The sequence below is a fragment of the Capra hircus genome, chromosome 15, assembly GCF_001704415.2.
Source record: "Capra hircus breed San Clemente chromosome 15, ASM170441v1, whole genome shotgun sequence".
Lineage (NCBI taxonomy): Eukaryota > Metazoa > Chordata > Mammalia > Artiodactyla > Bovidae > Capra > Capra hircus.
The window spans coordinates 77,135,231-77,151,799 of NC_030822.1; the positions used below are offsets into that span (position 1 = coordinate 77,135,231).

The 16,569-nt window shown below is 35.4% G+C and overlaps 1 protein-coding gene across 1 annotated transcript in view; it reads left to right on the plus strand.

Annotated features, from left to right (window-relative positions):
- Positions 1-16,569, plus strand: part of DYNC2H1 (dynein cytoplasmic 2 heavy chain 1) — a 399,579-nt gene that overhangs the window by 159,215 nt on the left and 223,795 nt on the right. Inside the window, exons 61-65 of the mRNA XM_013969394.2 lie at positions 1,461-1,587; positions 4,702-4,843; positions 5,420-5,529; positions 14,658-14,756; positions 16,324-16,447. Coding sequence (XP_013824848.2) covers positions 1,461-1,587; positions 4,702-4,843; positions 5,420-5,529; positions 14,658-14,756; positions 16,324-16,447 — 602 coding nt within the window. The remainder of the gene's footprint in view (positions 1-1,460; positions 1,588-4,701; positions 4,844-5,419; positions 5,530-14,657; positions 14,757-16,323; positions 16,448-16,569) is intronic.

Below are 16,569 nucleotides of genomic sequence, written 5' to 3' on the forward strand. Positions count from 1 at the left end.
ACAATATTGAGAGGCGGATATTCTTCCATTATTTGCAATTAGAACGCTAAGGATTAGAAAGGTTTGCTTAAGTTGAACAAGTAGTAAATGAGTAAGCAAGCATTAGGTCCTATATTTGTCTGGCTCGTTTAAGTTCCTTTTCTTAGTCACTGCATCATATTACTAGTATTTTGGGAGGATTATTATGAAAACCTTCTGAATAATATGATTGAGGACTTGTGGAGAATGTGACTGAGGAATTGGATTTTTAATTTTAATTAATTTAAATTCAGATAGCCACATGTGGCTGCCATATTGGACAAGTGACTCCTAGAGTCTTATGTCTCGGGGAGGGAAGAACAGGGCAGTTAGAGAGGCAATAAAGAATAGAGGGCCTGCAACTTAATAGCACACCCGTATATGAATTTCAGGTCCTCTACTTACTATTGGCAAGATCTGTTTGGACCCAAGTCTCCATATTTATAAAATGAGAATTATAGCACTAATTTTGAACTGTTCCTAGAATCAGCATGATCCTACGTGTTCTCTTTTATGTATTTATTTATCTATGGCCGGGCTGGGTCTCTGTAGCTATCCGTGGGTATTCTCCAGTTGCAGCTAGCAAGGGCTGCTCTCTAGTTGTGATGTGGTTGCGGCTTGTGGGCTCTAGAGTGTGTGGACCTCAGCAGTTGTGGTGCACAGGTTGCCTCGCAGCATGTGGGATCTTCCTGGGCCAGGGATTGAACCTGTGTCCCCTGCATTGGCAGGCAGATTCTCAACCACTGGACCACCAGGGAAGCCCAGTCCTCGGCATTTTGAAGGCACTTACATATTTGTTGAAGGACTAAGTAATCATATGGAATCTGCTATTGTATTTAGTAAAATAATAAATTTGTACAAGCATTTTTAAGGAGAATAATTTAAAAAGAAGTTTTAAACTTTGGCAGTTGGGCACATAGGGAGAGAATATATCTAATGGGATGAATATTTGATGTGAGTTGAAAAATTTTATTTGTAATTTTCATAGGTGTGTATTTGTGGGAGTTAGAATGAGGGGTGAGGTAGGTGTAAGGAAGAAGCTGGATAATGGAACAGCCCATTGACAGTCATGGCAGATGAAAGATAGCGCATTGTTTGAAAATATACAATTCTTCTGATGTTGACATCTAGTTTTATTGGACTGAATAAAATTAAATAAAACTGAAAAGACAAATTAGATCAATCTTATGATAGGAACTTTGAATGTCATATTGATGTTTATACATAATGTAGTAGGATATCACAGCCGTGTGAGAATATTCCCCTTTAAATGTAAGCATTGGTATCGTGTCTATTATAATAATGATATTTTATATGTAAATATTATCAATATTATAGTTAATTAAAATTCTAGTATAAAAGTTTACTTTACTACCTAAGCATAATGTATTAAATCTATCTTAAATCTGATTGTCTTTAATTAAATTTTAATGTTTTCATAGATTTCAGAGCAGGACTTCAGAAGCTGCCAAACTTGAAGCTGAAGTAAGCAAAGCACAAGACACAATTAAAGCTGCAGAAGTCTTAATTAATCAGCTCGATAGAGAACACAGGAGGTGGAATGCGCAGGTTTGTCTGAGATCACACAGCGAAGTGAGAGTTGCTCAGTCCTGCCGCAGCCCCGTGGCCTGTACAGTCCATGGCCATAAAGAGGCATTGTTTAAGACAGGAAATCTGTGATATATTTGTTTTTTTTTTTTTTTTTTTAATTAATTAATTTATTTTTTTTAAAAATTTTAAAATCTTAAATTCTTACATGCGTTCCCAAACATGAACCCCCCTCCCACCTCCCTCCCCACAACATCTCTCTGGGTCATCCCCATGCACCTGCCCCAAGCAAGCTGCACCCTACGTCAGACATGGACTGGCGATTCAATTCTTACATGACAGTATACATGTTAGAATTCCCATTCTCCCAAATCGTCCCACCCTCTCCCTCTCCCTCTGAGTCCAAAAGTCCGTTATACACATCTGTGTCTTTTTTCCTGTCTTGCATACAGAGTCGTCATTGCCATCTTCCTAAATTCCATATATATGTGTTAGTATACTGTATTGGTGTTTTTCTTTCTGGCTTACTTCACTCTGTATAATTGGCTCCAGTTTCATCCATCTCATCAGAACTGATTCAAATGAATTCTTTTTAACGGCTGAGTAATACTCCATTGTGTATATGTACCACAGCTTTCTTATCCATTCATCTGCTGATGGACATCTAGGTTGTTTCCATGTCCTGGCTATTATAAACAGTGCTGCGATGAACATTGGGGTACATGTGTCTCTTTCAATTCTGGTTTCCTCGGTGTGTATGCCCAGAAGTGGGATTGCTGGGTCATAAGGTAGTTCTATTTGCAATTTTTTAAGGAATCTCCACACTGTTCTCCATAGTGGCTGTACTAGTTTGCATTCCCACCAACAGTGTAGGAGGGTTCCCTTTTCTCCACACCCTCTCCAGCATTTATTGCTTGCAGATTTTTGGATCGCAGCCATTCTGACTGGTGTGAAGTGGTACCTCATTGTGGTTTTGATTTGCATTTCTCTAATAATGAGTGATGTTGAGCATCTTTTCATATATTTGTTAACAAAAATGAAAAGGCAAAATATCCATTAACTGTCAGCCGGCTTAGGATAAATGATCTAGATATTAATGGCCCTGTTGTGAATTAATCTTTAAGCACAATATCTTTATATGAATGGATTTTAGACAAAGCAATCTATTTCTCTTTTAGTTAGGGGAGATCAGTTCAGTTCAATTCAGTTGCTCAGTTGTGTCTAACTCTGCGACCCCATGGACTGCAGCACGCCAGGCCTCCCTGTCCGTTACCAACTCCTGGAGCTTACTCAAACTCATGTCCATCAAGTCGGTGATGCCATCCAACCATCTCATCCTCTGTCATCCCCTTCTCCCACCTTTAATCTTTCCCAGCATCAGGGTCTTTTCAAATGAGTCAGATCTTTGCATCAGGTGGCCAAAGTTAGAGTTTCAGTTTTAGCATCAGTCCTTCCAGTGAATATTCAGGACTGATTTCCTTTAGGATGGACTGGTTGGATCTCCTTGCAGTCCAAGGGACTCTCAAGAGTCTTCTCCAACACCACAGTTCAAATCATCAATTCTTCAGCACTCAGCTTTCTTTATAGTCCAGCTCTCATATCCATACATGACTACTGGAAAAAACCATAGCCTCAACTAGATGGACCTTTGTTGGCAAAATAATGTCTCTGCTTTTTAATATGCTGTCTAGGTTGGTCATAGCTTTTCTTCCAAGGAGCGTGTCTTTTAATTTCATGGCTGCAGTCACCATCTGCAGTGATTTTGGAGCCCCTCCAAATAAAGTCTGTCACTGTTTCTGTTGTTTCCCCATCTTTTTTGCCATGAAGTGATGGACCAGATGCCATGATCTTAGTTTTCTGAATGTTGAGTTTTAAGCCAACTTTTTCATTCTCCACATTCATCAAGGGTAGGAAAGAAAATGAGTAGATGGAAAATTTAGTACTCTTTAGAGCCTTTTTTGGATTTCCTTTACCAAGACAGTCCTCTTAGGATTTGACACTTTTGGGCATTTATTTGTTTTTGAAATCCTCTATTTCAACTTTTCTCATTTGTTTTGATTTTGCTTTTCTTTAACCAGTTAGATTCCTTCCCTCACGGGGTGATCCTCATCTGCTCATCCAGTAATGTTGATTGCCTCTTAGTATTCTCCTTGTCAGATCCCTTCTCAGCAAATAGAGAAAAACTCTGGGGTTTCTCATATAGTCTCTAAAATATTAACCCATATGATGATATTTGATCAGATGTATATTTCTAGAATGCTGACTTTAAAATTCCTATTTCTAACTATACTTAGATATTGGCCTTCAACTCAGGAACTCAGACACCTCTGAATTTTTTTTCTTGTCTCATATCAAATCTCTTTTCCAGTGTCCTAAGGCATCCTTCTTCTATGTGTCAAAATGAAAAATATGTGATTTTCTTAGACTCCTTTTATTAATTTGTATCCCTTTGCATATATTCCTCATATTTGTCTTCCATCCTTAATGCTCTTTTTTTTTTTTTTTCCACCTGAATTCTCCTTGTCTTTCTTCTCTCTGACCCTGAAACTAGTTGATACTTTGTCAGCTGAAATCTTTCTGAAACCTAGGCTCATTATACCACTCATTGCTCTGTGTAAACACTTTCAGTGGCTCACTATTAACCACAGGTTAAGACTGAAGCAACTTTGCATGGCATGGGAAAATGTTAAAATCCCCCTTCTTCTAGCCAACTGTTTCTCTTTTTATTATTCCTCTATTGGTAATCTTTCTGTGCAGGCTTATGCTTTAGGCCCCCTATGCTTCTAAAAAAGTCTCCTTGCTTAATGTTTGTTTTTTGGCTTTGTTCATACTCTTTGTGTCTTAATCATATTTTAGAAAGTGATGGTATTTTCACAATGTTTATTATAATCATTAGGAAATTTCAATGAAAGAATATATTCTTCTTTATAGATATGTTGGGATATCATACATTGTTTTAATATCACAGCAAGATCTAAGGTCTTGCTAGTATTTCAACATTTTGAAAATTGTATTCAAGATAGGTAATTACTTTAAACCAATGAATGATTTTTTCCTAGAAACAAAGCTTGAATTTGTGAAGCTTTTTTTTTTCCCCTCTTAGGACATATCCATCTCTCTCTCTCTCTTTTTCAGGTTGCAGAGATGACAGAGGAATTAGCTACTCTTCCTAAAAGAGCTCAACTAGCTGCTGCATTTATTACATATCTTTCTGCTGCTCCTGAGGGTCTGAGAAAAACCTGTTTGGAAGCATGGACCAAGTTCGCTGGTCTTGAAAGTGTGTATTTAGTTAATTCATAAATTTGAAGTTTTAGTATATGAAAAGCATATCTTTTGATTTTTATTATTTTACTTTTTTAGGATTAGGAAAACTTTCTGTAAGTTAATGGATACCATAAGTGCTTAGATTTACTAAATTCTACGAATGTTCTGAGAATCAATCTATTATGTTGACTCTTGTCCCCCTAAAACCACTTTTGAAACTGAGACCACTGAATTATTTTGATATTGTATGAATGCAGTTAAACATTTTATTAATTTTTACACTGATTTCATATGGTAAAATGCGATGTAGGAATCCCAAAATTCTTTGTGAATTTTGTGTTTTATAATAAATTATTATAGTTGTGAAACATTTATTTAATAGAAGAAAACTAATCCAGTTGTTTCATTTCTTTGCATCGTTAATTTTTTTTTTTCTCGTTAACTTCTGGTACTAAATGCAGAAGGATGGATTGAATTTTAAGAATGATCATTGGACTTTTGTTGGAGTATATTTTAAATAGTTTTATTCTCTTTTCTTCATCAATCACAAGATTATTATTAAGTATCATTGATATCTTTAATTTTTCAGAATTTGATTTGAGGAGATTTCTTTGTACTGAAAGTGAACAGTTAATTTGGAAAAGTGAGGGCCTACCATCAGATGACCTTTCCATAGAAAATGCTCTTGTTATCTTACAGGTAATTAATCTACTTAACTTTTCTCATTAGAAATGTTTCTTTTGAAGCTTGCTGCAGGAAGTACCTTCTTAAAATCCTTAGGCTTTCACAGTTAGTCTTTAGTTACCTAAAAGTAAAAATATTTTCCTAACAAAAACCCATTTAAGATTCAGTTAGCAACTCTACAATTTTAGTGTAATTTATTTTTACCTTCATATAAAATTATAAATTAAAATGGTATTATTTTGATGGCCAAATATTATTAATTGAACTTCCTGATATGAGTAGAAACATTTTAGGGATACTTGATTTATTTGGCTGTATAGCTCTTCCATCTAAAGTATGTTTAAAATAATTTTATACTTTTATTTCATTTTGTTTTATAAACAAATTTATGCAGAATGAAGATAGGTAAGTTTGGGTTATAAATTGAAGATGACCATGTGTGTATTTTGGAAAATTTTCCTTTTCCATAGTATGTTTGGAAAATTTTCCTTTTCCATAGTATGTGTTTCCCAGAAGTCATTATTTAGAATTGAAACTATTATGCCTTAATTAGCAGGGAATGTGAAAACTAAACTCAAAACCTTGTGTACAAGCAAATCATTTCTTTGTATGAAGTTGAATTTTTACCATTAATTTAATTTACCTTTCTGATATAGAATTTGAAAGATAACTTGTACCTCTTGAAAATATGTTTCATTTTTTTCTGTTCGTTTTATCTGAATAGTTTATATTACTAGTATTTTCTTTTATCTCTACAACTCTTTTCTCTGTCCACACACCATTTCTTTATTCTAAATGCTTCTCCTTAGGGAGTGTAAGTCATATTATTATAAGATTCATATTGGGGTCACTGTTTATTCCCATGTAATTTATTGTTTTATTCAACTATCAACTGACTCTACTTTGACTCATTACATTGGAGTTACAAGTATAAGGGTCACTGAACAAAGATTAAACAATTTTACCTTCTTTTAATTTGAATTGGCCTAAGCTTTACTTTTTAAACATTTTTATCATTTTTCACACTAGAATTACAAATCTGGAACTCTAAATGTGTATATACTCAGTACAGCCTAGTACTTTTTCTCATGTTTGGTATTCTTTTCCTAAGGTTTCATAGTTGCTTCTTCATTTTCAGTATTCCAAGAAAGCAGTTGTTTGAAGATTTAAAAAGATTAGTTTAAGATTTTTCTTTCTTATTCCATAAGAAATCAGAGACCTTTAGAAAAAAATTTATCACAATTGTTTTTGTTTTTCTAATAATAGTAAGTGAAATATTTACTTTTCTATTCTGAATTTGTCTTTCATGATGAATTTGGGAAATATTGTCTTTGAAATTCATTTTCATAACAAGCTTAGTACACTTTGTATTTAATGTTGCCAGCTTTCTTATAGACACATACGCATTTATATGACAAAACAAAGGGCTTCCCTGGTAGCTCAGCTGGTAAAGAATCTGTCTGAAATGCAGGAGACCCTAGTTTGATTCCTGGGTCAGAAAGATCCTCTGGAGAATGGATAGGCTACCCACTCCAGTATTCTTGGTCTTCCCTGGTGGCTCAGCTGGTAAAGAATCCACCTGCAATGCAGGAGACCTGGGTTCAGTCCCTAGGTTGGCTAGACACCTTAGAGGGGGGCATGGACAGAAGAGCCTGGGGGGCTACAGTCCATGGAGTCACACAGAATCGGACACGATTGAGCAACTAAAACAGCATGACAAAACAAAACCATCTGGAAAATTTTGTTAGAGTAATTAATTAAATATTTTGTTGAAATGGGTTTACCATTGTGTTCAACATTCTGTCTGAGTTCTAAAATAAACTTTGTAGTTGAGGGTGTGGTTGGATAGCCCAATTCTATAACATCTACTCATTAACATTACCATGTGATATGAAATTAGATGTCTATATGTTTACAGTATGTGGTTCTGGGATTATTTTCTGAGAAAAAATGACAAGGTGTGATGAATTAAATACCATTTAACTATAATAAAGCTTTTCAGAGATTCTTTCTCATAGTGCAGTCTTTCCCAGTTTCAAGGCCTATAGCCACTCCGTCACTTATAAGCTAACTACTTATTTGTGCCTTGTATATTCAAAATTATTCCTTTGTATTATCACAAAGGGTGCTTTGGAGTTCTCATATTTGTGTTCAGTTAACTATTGAAGTATATGTGTTGTTTGGGTGAGGAAATAGTCAAATAATTATCTACCACTGGCCTTGTAACAAAAGCCATTAGTTCTGTTACATAAGCAGAAAGCTTCTATGACTGTGTCCTTGAGGAGGGGGAAGAATTTGGCCATAGTGACCGTATGTCTTGGATTGCTTGGACTATGATTTACACGTGTTGCTGCTGCTGCTAAGTCGCTTCAGTTGTGTCCAACTCTGTGCAACCCCATAGATGGCAGCCCACCAGGCTCCCCCAACCCTGGGATTCTCCAGGCAAGAATGCTGGAGTGGGTTGCCATTTCCTTCTCCAATGCATGAAAGTGAAAAGTGAAAGGGAAGTCGCTCAGTCGTGTCCGACTCTTAGCGACCCCATGGACTGCAGCCCACCAGGCTCCTCCATCCACGGGATCCTCCAGGCAAGAGTATTGGAGTGGGGTGCCATTGCCTTCTCCGTTACATCTGTTATCCTGATGTAATTATTAAAAAATTTGTTTTGGGTGATTTTATAATCTTCCTGCTTTTGTGCAGCTCAGGGGATAAGTGGAGAGTGTGAGACCCAGGTGGCACAGTGGTAAAGAATCCGCCTGCCAGTTCAGGTGTAGGAGATGCAGGTGCAGTCCCTGGGTCGGGAAGATCCCCCTGGAGAAGGAAATGGCGCCTCACTCCAGTGTTCTTGCCTGGAGAATCCCATGGACAGAGGAGCCTGGTGGGCTAGTCTGTGGGGTTGCAAAGAGTTGGACATGCCTGAGCGATGGAGCATGCATGCACATGTCTGTTAGACACTATAGAGAGGTGTCAGTAAAGAGCATCCAGAAAGAAGATGGAAAATATGATTCATTTAAATTTCACAGTTTATAAGTTTTTCTCGGTTTAATCTTCACAGTATTGTAAACTTTTCTTGTAAAGACATGTACTAGCTATTTGTTTTTTGTTGTTTATGGACACTTCAGTGTCAAATTAGTTTTCTTTAAACCACTCACACGTATCTCAGAATGTTTTTCCCTCCTGCCATTTATTGTGCGTTGAGGCAATGCAAGCTAATTTGGTATTAGTCTAAAGAATATAGACTTGTAAAGGTAAATTGCATTGAGACAAATCTTTGTCATCAAATCCCCAATACATAATAATAATAAACACTTTTGTATACTTACTATGTTGTTTGTGCATGCTCAGTTGATCAGTTGTTTCCATCGCTTTGCCACTGTGTAAACTGTAGCCTGCCAGGCTTCTCTGTTCATGGAATTTTCCAGGCAAGAATACTGTAGTGAGTTGCTATTTCCTTCTCCAAGAGATATTCCAAATCCAGGGATCCAACTGGTGTCTCCTCTGCTTCCAGCATTGGCAGGAGGGTTCTTTATCTTTGAGACACCTGGGAAGTCCATTTTGTTCATATATTATTATTTAAAAATTAATAGAAGTAAAGCACTTAAATACTTAACTCATTGAATTTTCAAATCAACCCTATTTAGTCAGTCAGTCATTTCAGTCACTCAGTCGCATCTTGACTCTTTGCGATCCCATGTACTGCAGCACACCAGGCCTCCCTGTCATCAACAACTCCAGAGAAGTTGTTTATGCAAACTCATGTCATTGAGTTGGTGATGCCATCCAACCATCTCATCCTCTGTCGTCCCCTTCTCCTCCCACTTTCAGTTTTTCCCAGCATCAGGGTCTTTTCCCATGATTGAGTTCTTTGCATCAGGTGGCTAAAGTATTGGAGTTTCAGCTTCAGCATCAGTCCTTCCAATGAATATTCAAGACTGATTTCCTTGATGGACTGGTTGGATCTCCTGCAGTCCAAGGGACTCTGAGGAGTCTTCTCCAATACCACAGTTCAAAAGCATCAATTCTTTGGTGCTCAGCTTTCTTTATAGTCCAAATATCACATCCATACAGGACTACTGGAAAAACCATAGCTTTGACTAGATGACTCTTTGTTGGCAAAGTGATGTCTCTGCTTTTTAATATGCTGTCTAGGTTGGCCATAACTTTTCTTCCAAGAAGCAAGCGTCTTTTAATTTCATGACTGCAGTGACCATCTGCAGTAATTTTGGAGTCCCCAAAAGTAAAGTCTGTCACTGTTTCCACTATTTCCCCATCTATTTCCAGTGAAGTGATGGGACCAGATGCCTGACCTTAGTTTTCAGAATGTTGAGTTTTAAGACAACTTTTTCACTTTCCTCTTTCACTTTCTCTTTCTGCCATAAGAGTGGTGTTATCTGCATGTCTGAGGTTATTGATATTTCTCCAGGCAGTCTTGATTCTAGCTTGTGCGTTTCTCATGATGTACTCTGCATATAAGTTAAATAAGTAGGGTGACAATATACATCCTTGACATACTCCTTTCCCTATTTGCAACCAGTTGTTTGTTCCATGACCAGTTGTAACTGTTGCTTCTTGACCTGCATACAGATTTCTCAGGAGGCAGGTCAGATGTTCTGGTATTCCCTCTCTTTAAGAATTTTCCACAGTTTTTTGTGATCCACACAGTCAAAGGCTTTGGCATAGTCAATAAAGCAGAAGTGGGTGTTTTTCTGAAACTCTCTTGTTTTTTTGATAATTCAGCAGATGTTGGCAATTTGATCCCTGGTTCCTCTGCCTTTTCTGAATCCAGCTTGAACATCTGGAAGTTCACAGTTCACGTACTGTTGAAGCCTGGCTTGTAGAATTTGGAGCATTACTTTGCTAGTGTGTGAGATGAGTGCAGTTGTGCGGTACTTTGAACATTCTTCGGCATTGCCTTTCTTTGGGATTAGAATGAAAACTGACCTTTTCCAGTCCTGTGGCCACTGCTGAGTTTTTCAAATTTGCTGGTATATTGAGTGCAGCATCATCTTTTAGGATTTGAAATAGCTCAACTGGAATTCCATCACCTCTACTAGCTTTGTTCATAGTGATGCTTCCTAAGGCCCACTTGACTTCACATTCCATGATGTCTAGCTCTGGGTGAGTGATCACACAATTGTGATTATCTGGGTCGTGAATATCTTTTCTGTACAGTTGCTCCATGTATTCTTGCCACCTCTTAATATCTTTTGCTTCTGTTAGGTCCATACCATTTCTGTCCTTTAGGTACACATATTATCCTTTTGTAGATAAGGAAGTTTAGATGCAGAAGGGTTAAGTTTCTTGTTTAAGGTCACAGAGCTGTCTAAAGGTAAAGCCAAGATTCAAACATTGCCGCCTAGCCAGTCTATGCTGTAAGACTGCCTTTGAGAGATATGTGTTTATGGTTCTGTATATGTTTTAACTTTCTTATTTTGTGTTATTTCCATCAATGTAATTCTCCTTATGTTATCAAAAGATGACTTTTAGTTGTATTTACAAAATATTTCTACCCTTACCCCACTTGTGGTTATTAAAAATAAAAATAAAGTTGTAGTTTTATAAATGTTTTAAGCAGTACTTTCTTTCTTATTGGATGAAAGTCAGAAGGGACAAACTTTCAAGTATAAAATAAATAAGCACTAGGGACATTATGTACAACATGATAAATATTGTTGCCACTGCTCTATGTTATATATGGAAGTTGCTTAGAGATGAAATCCTCAGAGTTCTCAGTGCAAGAACTGAGAAAAAAAAAATATTTCTTGAATTTTGCACCTGTGTGATATTATGGATATTCACTAAATTTACTATGACAATCATTTCATGATACATGTAAGTGAAATCACTGTTTTGTACATCTTAACTTACACATGATTGTCAATTATATCTCAGTAAAAGTGGAAGAAAAAAATCGCTTTAAAAAATGTCCCCTAACTAATCTTTTTTTTCCCCCCAAGGAGAGAAGAATTACAATTGATATCATGTTTGACTCTAACGTTTGACGTCTGTTCTGAGCCCCTGATCTGTAGTTCTAATTTCCTATTAGATATTATTTTCTGGAGCTTTGTATGCAGTTCAAACTTTGTCTTTAATCATTAAAAAAAATTTTTTTTAAGTTTAGAATCAGTGGCCAAGTATATATAATACATTTTCTTTTTAAAAAGTAATTTATGCTTTAAAGTAACTGAGATGTTCAAATGGTTTAAACTAGCTTCAGGATTCAAATGATATTACCAGGACATCTCTCTCTCTCTTTCCTCCATCTTAAGAGGTGGATTTATTCTTCGATATTCTTAGATGGATTTATTCTTCGATAGGTTCTGCCACGTGTTATTGATAGACGTTGGTGACTCGTGAGTTTTACCAGTATCGCAGTTTATGTTCTCGGACTAACGCTATCGCTTCTCATCCTTTCCATTATTCATGTCAGTCCTCAGCAAAAGTTTCTTATTGGTTAGTTTGGGTCACTTGCTCACCCCTTGTATGCAGTTCTGGAGGATTGATAATCCCATGAGAAATGCATGATTGGGGCCTGCATGTTAGGCAAAGGTAGCTGTGTTCTCTAGTAATTGTTTCTTTTCCTCTCTGACTTAGTATAACCTGCTTTTCTTCTGTTTCCTAATGCTGGAGATGTCACTGTTTTGGTCTAGTAATGCAGACTGCAAATCATTCTTAGTTATGTCTCTTTAATTGTTCACTCAGTTAATTATTCAGCCAGTCTTCTCAAATCTATTTCTCAAATGTGTCCTCAGTTCATTCTGTTCCAACCATGCCTGCTGCCAGTGGCTTCACTGAGGCCTACCTCATGTTGTGGTAAATACATCATAATAGCAGCTGGTCACTTGCCCCCAGTATCAGTTCCTTTATTGTTTTTGGACTGATTCTCCTAAAATGTTAATCTGATCATAACAGTTCCTTGAATAATATATTTCAATGGCTGCTCATGACCTGAAAAGAAAAGTTTCATTATCCTTAAACGTGGCATGAAAGCTTCTTTATGATCAGAAAGACCTCTGATTACTCCTACCATTTTATATGCATCATCTTTGCCTAAACTTTTTTTTGGCCATCACTATTTATATTGATAATTTATTGCAAAAAGCCAAAAGAATCAATGTATAAAATTTCAAAAATAACAAAACTGCCTGTACTTTTACTCCAACTATACTAAGTCACTGGTGGTTTTCCAAATACTCCCAGGCCTTTCACTCTTCTATCAATCATGCTGTTGTCTGGACCAAATTTGCTTTCTATTTTTTAGCTTCTTTCCCTGGCAAAGTCCTATCTTTTTAAATCTAGTTAGACTTGAATTGCTTCCGAGCAGCTTCTCCTAACTCCACTTATGATCCACTTACAATTTTGAGTTATCTTTGATTTAAAAAAATTTTTCATTTTTTGCTTCTTTATTGGATGGTGGCCAGTAAGGGTGAGGGAATGTATTTTGTTAGTTTTTGTATCCCTTGCATTGTATGGTATATGAATGAATAGCATGAATGAATGAAAGCTCAACATTTTTGGATCTATAATTTGTTAAATGTAGAATTTGACCACATTTAATCATGGAACACACACCTAAAGTATACCTTAGAGGTCTTCTCTGTGTCTCTGGAGAAGTATAAATAAGATGAACACAAACTTGTAAGTATTCTTTGAAATTCTTAGGCATATTTTCTGTGCTAAATACATGATTTTTTGAAACATTATCTTATTCTCTTTTTAACTGCTTCAGATCATTGGCTTGAAATCATGGGTAAGAACTTTTTAAAATTTAAAATAATTGTTTTTGTAGTTAAGCAGAATCTGGTTTACTTGTGGTATGTTGGCTATTGAATGCTGGCATAAAATGAGATCTAAAACCTAGGGTGTAATACTTTGATAATACTTAAGAGGTTTGCTAGCCATGTTATTTTGCTTGCAGTAGCACATATATGTGGTGGAGCAATAAGTAAAGCCTCCAGAAGTAGATGCTGGGTGAAGATCATCCAGTGGGGTAACGCTGGGGGATTCGTGGTGGTAGTGGTCTCCTCTGGATACAGGTGAAAAGAGGCTGCAATATTTAGAGAGAATTTTAAAACAGTAATAAAGCTGTTTTAGAGTCAGTCAGCTCTTTATTATAACCGTGTGTTGGCAGTTTTCAGCATCCTTGCAGATAAATGCTGTTGATCCCCAGGACATGTTATCCCACCATCCCCCTCCTCTTGAGATGCCAGTAAGGTAACATCCGTGGCCTTATTAAATCTACCCCAGTTCTAAGTCTTCACTTCACTGTTGCCCTCACGTGTTATCTTATCCTTATATCCTGTAACTGCATGTTTTCAAATAAATGTGAAAATTTAAGAAAAATTGGGTCAGTTATTTAAATCTGATTTGCTAGGTAACAATGACTATTAGATGGTTTAAAATTTATCATATATTTATGATATATGGTCAACTTAAATATATGTAAATATACATAAATATATAATTGGCTTTATATAGGTACGTATATATGTAAAGATATATAAATATATAATTGGCTTCCTTTCATTTTCTGAATGGCATGTGTATGTAGTTTTCTAATTTTATGTTTGTTTCAGAGTTTAATTAGTGCAAGGTGTGAAGTAATGAATTTAGTTCATAGTTTGTTAGATCTTAACCAATCATCTTATGTAATTTTCTCTTCTAGGGTAATCCTTTTTTAATAGTAATTATGTACACTACTTTAGAAAAATTATGAATAATTATATCACTGATTATTTCAGCAATACTTTTATGATTAGCTCTTACTTCATTTATTCAACCAAAGAATATCTAAAGTTTAGGGAATGACTTGTATATTTTAAAACCAAAAAGAGAAGTGAAAATGGCATCTACTTAGGACTAGAATGCTTGCTTACTGTGTTGTTAATGTACATTTTCTGTGTTATTGAGTAGTAAATAAGACTATGTTCTAACTTTACTGTGGTCAAATTTAATAACCTAATATTAATTTCTGGTAAAATTTATTTAGCCTCCAGTGGAGCTAAAAACTACCTTCATTTCCTCATTATAGTTGTATATTCGTGTTCTTCAAAACCTGAGAGAAAAACTCACTCATTAATTGTTTAATAATTTTTAGGCAATTATTTTCATTTAATGAAAGCTTATAATTTTTTTCTTTAAATTAGAGTCGAGTATGCCCATTTCTTATCGACCCTTCTTCCCAAGCTACAGAATGGTTAAAGACGCATTTGAAAGACTCACGCTTGGAAGTTATTAACCAGCAGGTATGTGTTACTTATAATGTAGATACCAAGTAGTAATGGAGTAACGACATCTTATGGTAACAAGAACTCTGGGTCTGTAATCAGAAAACATAGGTTCAAACCGAGTTCTTATAAGTTAACCTGGCATGGGCCCTGGGGAAAGAAATGTAGCTTTCTTAGCTTTAGTTTTATAATTTGTGAAAAGGAATAAGAATCTTTGTTTGATTCCTTCTATATGCAAAGTATTGATCTAAGCCCCAGGAATTTATGTTAGTAGTCACAGTTCATGCCCTTATGGAGATAATAATTTGTTTAGTTCCACTAAACAAGTAAGCATTTATCCTAAATTATGATTAAAGTTAAGTGCTATAGAAGGATGCTATAGAAGTAAGTTACTTAGGGATAGGAAAATCCCCTGGACTTTTAAATTTCCTCTTCATGTAACTCAGCAATGATCATCTGTGTTGTGTCTTGAGATTTGACAATTGGTCAATAAAGTGTAATAGTGTTTTGTGTAGTGACTTCTCGCTGTCATGTTTATCTTGCCAGAGAAATTATTTTTCATGTTTTTTGAGAAAATCCTAATGCATGATTAATTTTTTAATCAATTTTTGAATGTAGTCAACTTTTTAATCATTTTAATTCAGATGCTTGAAAAATTACCTCTTTAAAATGTTCTTCACTTATCAAATGGGGATATCTAACTCATTTGTGTTTAAGAATAATTGTAATATGTAATTATTTATATAATATATAAAATATTTAATGTCACTTATGGGGGTTGTAGTGAAAGTGAAGTCGCTTGGTCGTGTCCGACTCTTTGCCACCCCGTGGACTGTAGCCCACCAAGCTCCTCTGTCCATGGGATTCTCCAGGCAAGAGTACTGGAGTGGGTTGCTATTTCCTTCTCCAGGGGATCTTCCCAACCCAGGGATCGAACCCAGGTCTCCCGCATTGCAGGCAGACGCTTTAACCTCTGAGAGTAGGATATTTAGATAATGATTATTATAATAAATCCAAATATTTAACTTTTTTAAACAAAGTTGGAGAATTGGAGTGGTATTTAAAGTGACTTTTTGCCTACTCAGAAAGACTAAAAATTTGTGCCTGGTTATAAAATTTTGTCTAAACGTTTCTTTTCAAAATAATTAGAACTATCACAGCAAGATAAGTTTACTAGAATTCATCAGCTTGTCTTTGTTACTCCATTCAATGTTTGATATTTAATATAAATAGTTTTTATTAATAGCTAGATGAGTAAATTATTGCATATAGAATTTGAAAACTTTTTTCTGCATCAATTTGAAATTCTAGAAAATTTTAAAGGCCGTTTTTATTATTAACTTAAAATTCTTTTTTTCTAATATATATATTTAAATTATTTATGAATTTATTTGATAATTTATCCAGTAAACTTGGTTCATCATCAAATACTTATAAGTTGAAGATAATTATGAATAATTTCTGTTATTAACATATTGATTTTAAAATGTTTGTATTATTCCTGTTAATATTCTCAATATATATATGACCTTTATAAATCTAAGGTAATAAAGGAATTCATATGTATTCTTATTTATTCTCTTAGGATAGTAACTTTATCACAGCTCTTGAGTTGGCAGTACGTTTTGGGAAAACCCTTATTATACAAGAAATGGATGGTGTAGAACCTGTACTTTATCCACTATTGAGACGAGATCTGGTTGCTCAAGGTAAATGAATATTTGACAGTTTCCAAAGAGTAACTATTTTTTAAATATAAAATATTTAACTTTACACTGCCTTTGACTTTTTTTTGTCTTTCCACTGTATCTGAGGATATGAAAACTTTTTG